The sequence below is a fragment of the Miniopterus natalensis genome, chromosome 4, assembly GCF_054644295.1.
Source record: "Miniopterus natalensis isolate mMinNat1 chromosome 4, mMinNat1.hap1, whole genome shotgun sequence".
In the NCBI taxonomy this organism is placed as follows: Eukaryota; Metazoa; Chordata; class Mammalia; order Chiroptera; family Miniopteridae; genus Miniopterus; species Miniopterus natalensis.
This window is the reverse complement of record NC_142084.1, coordinates 8,909,052-8,916,346: the sequence shown is the minus strand read 5'-3', so window position 1 is coordinate 8,916,346 and position 7,295 is coordinate 8,909,052. Positions and strand designations below refer to the sequence as shown.

At 58.8% G+C, this 7,295-nt stretch overlaps 1 protein-coding gene across 1 annotated transcript; it reads right to left on the bottom strand.

The window, feature by feature from the left end:
* Positions 1-967: 967 nt before the first annotated feature.
* Positions 968-6,326, bottom strand: FCER2 (Fc epsilon receptor II). The gene is made up of 10 exons (XM_016217435.2): positions 6,305-6,326; positions 5,215-5,331; positions 4,922-4,975; positions 4,325-4,387; positions 4,064-4,126; positions 3,903-3,965; positions 3,724-3,813; positions 1,632-1,783; positions 1,388-1,494; positions 968-1,106 (listed from the first exon to the last, which is right to left on the bottom strand). Exons 1-10 carry the CDS (start codon positions 6,324-6,326, stop codon positions 968-970), a joined length of 870 nt encoding a protein of 289 aa, XP_016072921.2.
* Between the last annotated feature and the right edge of the window lie 969 nt (positions 6,327-7,295).

Here is a 7,295-nt window from a genome sequence, read left to right as displayed (position 1 = left end):
CATCGGTCTCTCCACCCGGCTAGCGCTTACTGAGCACCTTCTGTGCACTGGGCTTTGTGTGGACTTAGGCCTTTCCCAGCAGCCTGGGCAGGGGAAGTAGGCTCAGTGTCGTCAGCCCACTGCTTCACCCTGAAGGATTCCTGGGGCACTAGAGATGTTCTGTGCGCCACTGGACCCGAGTCCTTATGTCCAGCCCTGCCTAGTAAATGCTTCTTGTAATGAAGGAGGGGGCAGAAAGGTGGGGAGGTAAAAATGCCACTTCAGTTGTTCCCAATACTCAGAGGTGACCTCAGGCACCAGGCTCTGGACCTCCCAGCTCCCACCTTCCACCCCTGGAAACCAGAACGAGTGAGGCCCCTGAGGAGAGACGTGTGAGGGGCTGTCTCCGCTCCATTTATTGATGCAGGGAGGGCGGGGAGGCCTGGCTGCTTGAGCTGCAGGTCTGTCCTGTGGAGCAGGGACACAGGGGCTGCATCTGGGGAGCACAAGGGCATGGTCCGCTCCTGCCTCCAGCAGCGGTGAGGTGGGGATGATGGAGGAAGCGCACAGGTCAGGGTGGCCCCTGCTCTCCCTGGAAAGCTGCACTGCTAGGCCCTGTACCCTAGCTGGAGGGAGCTCCCAGCCTTCAGGTTGATGGGCAGGGGTTCTTAGGGCGGGAACTCTGAGCACTTGAAGGCAGGGAGGTGGTGACAGCCAGTTGGGCTGAGGGGCAAGGGACAGGCCCTCTGGGAAGATGGCATGAGCCAGGGATGGGTCAGCCGCCCTCCTTTGGGCAGGAGAAAAATGTCTTCAGGACTCTTCAGCCATAAAAGAGGCACCTAGGCCTTGGTTGGTCATCCTCAGGGTCCCACTCTGGCCCTGGGTGTTCCCTGTTTGAGGTGGGGGAGTCACAAAGAGGGGAACACCTGGAGGGCAGGCAGGGGGCTGTCAGGTCCATGTCTGGGGGACCGAGGCGGCAGGTGGGCAGTCAGCATGTGGCCAGCCGGTCACATACCCAGCCGTCGAGGTAGCTGTTGCAGAAGGCATCATTCCACTGCCCAGAGCCTAGCATCATCACGCAGTCCTCGCCCTGGCCCCCGTTGTTGGGTTCCCCTGGCCGCCAGTTGCTGGAGCAGAAGGCTTTGGGTCAGGTTGGGGTTGGGGGAAGGAGCCCCACTGCCTTCAGCCTAGACACACACCCCTGAACCTGGGTCCTTCTCACCCCACCCCTGGATCCGGTCTAGGCCTCCCTCCAAACCCTGAGCACCTCCTGCCATTACAATCCAGAAGCTCTCCTGAGGCCGGGCCTGGGGCACCTGCCTCCAGATACCCTCCCCTCTCATCACAGGGAGCTCCCGCTCTCTGAGTCTGGGCCCAGGGCCATCTCCTTCACATCCCCACTTCTCACCTATAGTCCAGGGGGTTCTCGTCCATCCAGACAAATTCCCCCTCTGTGTTCAGGTCCCGAAGGCCAATCCAGGAGCCCTTCTTGTTGATGTATTTGGCCAAGAAGTCCTGAGGAGCAGGACAGGGCTGGAGGGCTGGGGAGACGGGCTAGGGTCCCTCCACCACCCAAGAGGCTGTGCCAGGGCTCCGCCTCCCCCTCCCCCTCGACCACTTGCCGGCCACGCCTCCGCAGAGCCCAGGCCCACCTGCTCCTCCTGGTTATGGATGCTGACCAGCCGCCCCTGGAGCTCGCTGCAGGCATACCGTGCCTGGATCCACCTCTTGGCGCCCTCGCCGAAGTAGTAGCACTTTCGTTGGAAATTGACCCACTTCTCAGGGCATGTGTTACACATGGAGCCTGGGGTGGAGGAGAGACCCAGGGGGCAGCTGTGGTAGGCACCACGGCCGGTGTCATGGCTGGTGCTATGGTGGGTTCTGAGCACCCTGTTGGGTACCATGGGTGCAATGGGCCGAGTGGGTGGCAGCACCTCTCCTGGAGTCACTCCTGGGATGTGGGCTGAAAGCAAACCCACCTGGAGACCAGAGGGTCTGGCGGGTACCCTCCTTCCCTGGAGCTCTGATGCTGAAGGTAAGGCAGCCCCACCGCAGGAGCACCTCAATTGCCAGCACCATCGCCACAAATGCCTCCACTGTGAGCAGAAGGTCAGCCGCTGACACCGTGGCCATAAGCGTGCCTCGGCCACCAGCGCCGCAGCCGTCAGTGAGCTACCACGACCACACGCCCCAGCACCGCAATCGCCCGCATCGCCTCCGCAGCACCAGCACAATGGCCGGCAGCACCTCGATCACGTCTTTGCCACAAACATTATCACGGTCAGAAGCCCTCGACCGCCGACACGTTACCACAAATGCCTCTGTGGTCCACAGCGTCTCATCTGCCAACACCACGTCCCCAGACACCGCCACTGTCAGCAACACCGTCATCACTGACATCAGCACAGCACCATCCGTCCAATGCCAGCCACCTTCCCCAGCATCACACCAGCCACGTCTTAACCACCGGTGCTGATGGCGACGCTGGGACCAGGACGGCCAGTGTTACTTTACCCCGCACTGTTCTCGCCAACTGCTCCGGTAACCGCCCCGGCCACCATCAGTGCCAGCACCCCAAACCAGCACTCCTGGCCACTTTCTGGGATAGGGAGTTGATTTTCTTCTCATTGGCCAGGAGAGGCTGGGGGGGGGGGGACGGGACTGGAGAGTTGGGTCCCCATGGCCTCAACCCAAGGCCACCTTGGTCTCTCTCTCTCCCCTTGTTCCCACCTCGGGGAAACTCTCAGGCACTGTCACTACCACCAGCATTTCCAGGGGGAGGGTTGAACCCACTGTTACTGGTCCACTCAGCCATGATTTAAAATAGCTTTTCTTAGAGTGGCGCTTGGGAGGAATTGTTGTAAGGAGCCTGGGGTCCCCAGAAGTCTGTGAGGCCCTGGGAGGAACAGAGCCGGCTGTGCTTCCCACTCATGAAATGGCAACCGGTACGCAGCCCTCTGGGGGAGCCACGTTAAACAGGAAGAGAACATCTCTGGTCCCTTTAAGAAAAATTTGGGGAAGGTGTCGTGGCTGTGTGTCACCTGGTCATCGAGAGACAGCCCTGGAGCTGGCCATACAGCAGAGGTATCCTTCAGCATGAGCGTGGTCCAGACCCCTCCTCCCAGTCTCCCCGGGGGGTGCACATGGGGTTTCTTGCTGGAATTCCCACAGCCACACCATGTCCCAGGGGACAGCACTCCTTCCCACCAAGCACAGATCCTTCCTCTTCTCTCCCCCAACTGAGGCAGCTGGGGCTTCCCAGAGGTGGAAGAACAAAAGTCAAGGGGGGGGGGGAGCGGGACTTCAGGCTAAAGGCACACTGGCCTGCTGGGGCCACCCCCACGATCCTTGTAGCTACCAGCACTGGCTCTGTCACTGCCACCCCTGGGGACTATGTCACGATGGCTTCATCCCCATTGCTGTGGCAGTGATCCTCCTGCACCCTCTGGCTAGGTCAGACAATCCTCTGGCGGGTGGCAGGGCTGTGGCTGGGGCATCCTACTGGTGACCCCCTGCTGAGCCATGAGGGGCAGGGGACTGGTCAGTAAAGAGAGCCCAGTGATGGCAGACACAGGACTGCTTCTACCTGGAGGAAGACACTGGGCCCGCCCACCCTCAGGCCGGTGGAGGGGGGCAGCCAGACTCAGAAAGGGCTTTCTGCGTGTCCTTTGTTGGCCCCACCACACACCTGCATTGTCACATGCACATACCTGCACACCTGTGGGCACAGGCCCACGCACTCACCGTTGGACACCCGGAGCTCTATCCACAGCTTCGCCACCTCCTCCCAGAGTCTTTCCAGTGCATTCAAGGCTGTGCGTCTCTCATTTAAGCCTTGGGTGGTTGGATGGGGCCAGCGGTCACAGACAAACTTGTGGGCCTCTCCTGGTCCCTCCCCGACCCCAGGCCGTCCCAAGCCTCACCCTGGGACTTGAGGTTGCTCAGGCCCTCTTGAAGTCCATCCAGGTTCTGAGAGAGCTCCAAGTCTGATGGGGCGGGGGCGGGGGGGTGCAGGAAGGGTGTCAGGAGTGATGCCTGTGGATCTCGAGGTCCCCGTGGCTCTAGGACACCCCCAGTCTCTCACCCTGAGTTTTCATTCTTTTCTGCTCTACTTGGATTTCCTCCACGTTCTGCAACATCTGGGCAGCTGTTTGCAGGGAGGGGCTCAGTGTAAGCAAGTCTGTCAGGGCCCCATGCCCCACACAGGCCCCCTTGGCTCTTAGCCTGGGGTTTCAGGGCCACCTGCTCACTTTGCAATTCACAGGTGACCTGCAGCACAGCATCCACATGTGCTTTCAAGTCCTCTTCCTCTCTTTCTCCCAGACCCCCAGCTGAAGCCACTCACCCTGGGATTTCTGGGCCATCTGGTCACCCCTGTGTCTTTCCAAATCCTTGGAAACCTGAGAGACTGGGGGAGTAAGGGATGTGTCCTCAGGAGTCAGTCCCCCACACTCCCCAGCCCCAAGTGCAGGGACCTCCTCACATAGTCACAATGGCTGCAGCTTTTTGTTTTTAATTTTGGTGGCAAAAGTACTCAGGAAAGTGCAGGCAATAGAATGGATTTGTGCACTCCACCCCCCGGAATGGAATATAAAAGCAGCAGGCATTTACTGAAAGCTCATTGGATAGCAGGCACCTTCTAAATGCTTCACAAGTCTTAGCTTGTTTCCACCTCATAGCACTGAAATGATGCCCATTTTACAGGTGGCTAAGCTGAGGCATGGAGCAGTTATAACATTTTAACAGGCACTTCTCAGAGTCCTCCTCTCCCAGAGTCACTGGGCTTAACCCCCACATGAGGAGAGAGGAACACAGGCTGACCCTTGAGTTCTGGGGGGACACTGGAGCCCAGTCCTTCTCCCACGTCCCACAGTGGTCAGTGGCAGAAGCAGGACAAGAGCCTGGTGTCCTAGGCCCCTCTCTCACCCTGGCCCCTCCATACCGTTCAGGGCAGCGATGTCTTCCAGCCGTTTCAGACCCTGTACAGTGTCCCAGTCTGGGCAGGGGGAGAGAAGAGGAGAGGAGAGGAAGGGGTTTTTCAGGTGCCCCACCCAGGTGGGGGGCTCTTGAGAGTGGAGGAAAGGAGAGACATGAGAAGGGGCTGGCAGGGACAGGGTGGGAGACATGGTGGGGGAGTTGGGCTCCAAGGGCTGTGTTGGGCTCCCCAGGATCTTAGAGTGGGTGTCTGGGAGGGACCATGAGAGGCGGGCCACATGGGACTGGGGATGTTCTCACGCCACAGAAGCAGCAAGGTCAGCAGCCCAGCCCACAGCATGGCTGTCACCAGCCCCAAAAGGGCCATCTGCACCCCTGGCCTGCAGCATCGTCCTCTTCTGCGAAACTGCAAAACGTCTGCCAGGAACAGGGAGAGCGACAAGGGGCACAGGGTGAGGCTGGGCTCCAGCTCTGCCCCTTCCCCCATTGCTCAGAGCCCCAAAGTCCTGGGAGCCTGTCCAGAGCGCAGGCTGGAGCAGAGGGTCTCAGCAGACAACACCCCCCCCCCCCCCCGCCTTCTCTGTGCACCTTCCCTTCACTCTATACCTCATGTCTGTCTGTGCAGCTCTGAGTCTGTCCCTCTGCATATCCAGCCCAAAGTCTGCCACTCCTGCCCTAACTCCAGCTGTCAGCAAGCCAGACTCAGGCCCAGGTCACTGTCCAGAGAGACATGCCAGGGGCCAGGGGCCAGGGGCCAGGGGCCGAGACCCTGCTTCCACATGCTCCTCTCTGATGGCTGACCCCACCCACCTCTGCCTCTGCCTCTCTTCCCTTTTATAGGTTCAGCTGCCCCCCACCACTATGCTGGGGGCCGGGGCTTCCTTCCCCTGTGACCCCAGCCCTTACCCTGGTGCCTATCTCCCACCGTGGCCCATTCCCTAAACACAGCACGTGGGGTCTCAGTTCTTCCCCATATCTGAGCTTCCCCCAGCCCCTTCCCCGGATACCGGCACCCCCGGGCCTTGCCCCAGCTCCTGCCCCTCCCAAAGCTCTACCTTGATGCTCCGCTGCAGGCCCAGGCCCACTCCCCTCCTGGCCGTGAGGACTCATCACACTGAGCCCCACTTGCTCTGGGTCCCCGTCTTCCAGTCTACTGGGCTTCCAGGGCCCCAGCTGGAACTGTTTTGCTGTTGAGTCAGAGAAGGGAGGTGCCCTCGGCTTCCCTGTCTGTGTGGCTCTGTGCCATGAAGGCCCCCCCATAGTGGGCCTTTCCTAGAAATTCACTCTCCTTCCCAAAGAGAGACGCAGGAACCCTTCTCTTCTCCTGGATGGAAGGTAGGAGGTCAGGGCCCTTGCTTTTGGCAATGTCAGCTCCAGAGAGTCCTCTCACCTGAGTATAAACCGTCTTCCATGGCAGCCCTGATTGGATCCTCCCGGCGATGGGGTGCTCACCACCTGTCAAGGTAGTCCACTGGATGGACACAGGCACAGCTTGGGCTGGGATCTGAGTTCTAACAAGGCTTAGGGTTAGATTCAGGCTCTAGTTCTTGGCTCAGGACAGCATCTGAGGGTTGAGAAGCTCCGTGAGCTTGAACTGATTTTGTTTAGTTCACAACTGGGAGGTGCAGCTGGTGTGAAGGGCCGCAGGCTTAAGACCAGAGGTGAGGGCCCCAGAGTCCATCACATGTGAGGTTCATGGCAGATGCTCAATTAACGTGCACCCATGTGATCTTGGCAAGTGGCTGAACCTCGAAACCAATTTCCTCATTTATAAAATGACTATATTAATACCTGTACTATAGGGTAGTGGTCTCTTCTCCATGAATGTGTAATGTGCTTCGAACAAGGCCTGGCACATAGGAAGCCCCCAAATATCCTTGGCTCTTGTAAGTCTTGCTCCCTGTGCAGCCTTGGCCGGGGACTCAACCTTTCTGAGCCTCAGTTTTTTCCTCACTAAAATGGGATCGATGATAGCATCCAACTCATGAGGCCGTGGTAGGATCAAATGTGTGTGAAGCTTTCGGCACCGTGCTGAACACAGTGGGTCTTCAGACACTAAACCTTTATCAGGTATTTACTCTGTGCCAGGGCTGCTGGGAAATGCAGAGACCCCGTCCCCAGGCCTCAGCTACCTCTTCTGCCAACCTTTCCAAGACATCTTTAAAGTCGCTTGACTTTATTTATTTTTGTTAATCCTCGCTGGAGGATTTTCCATTGATTTTTAGAGAGTGGAAGGGAGAGAGGGAGAGAAACATCAGGAGGAGAGAGACATCAATTGGTTGCCTCCCACACGCACCCTGACTGGGACCTGGGATCGAACCTGCAACCCAGGTAGGTGCCCTTGTCAGGAATCGAACCCGAAACACTTTTGTGTGCAGGCC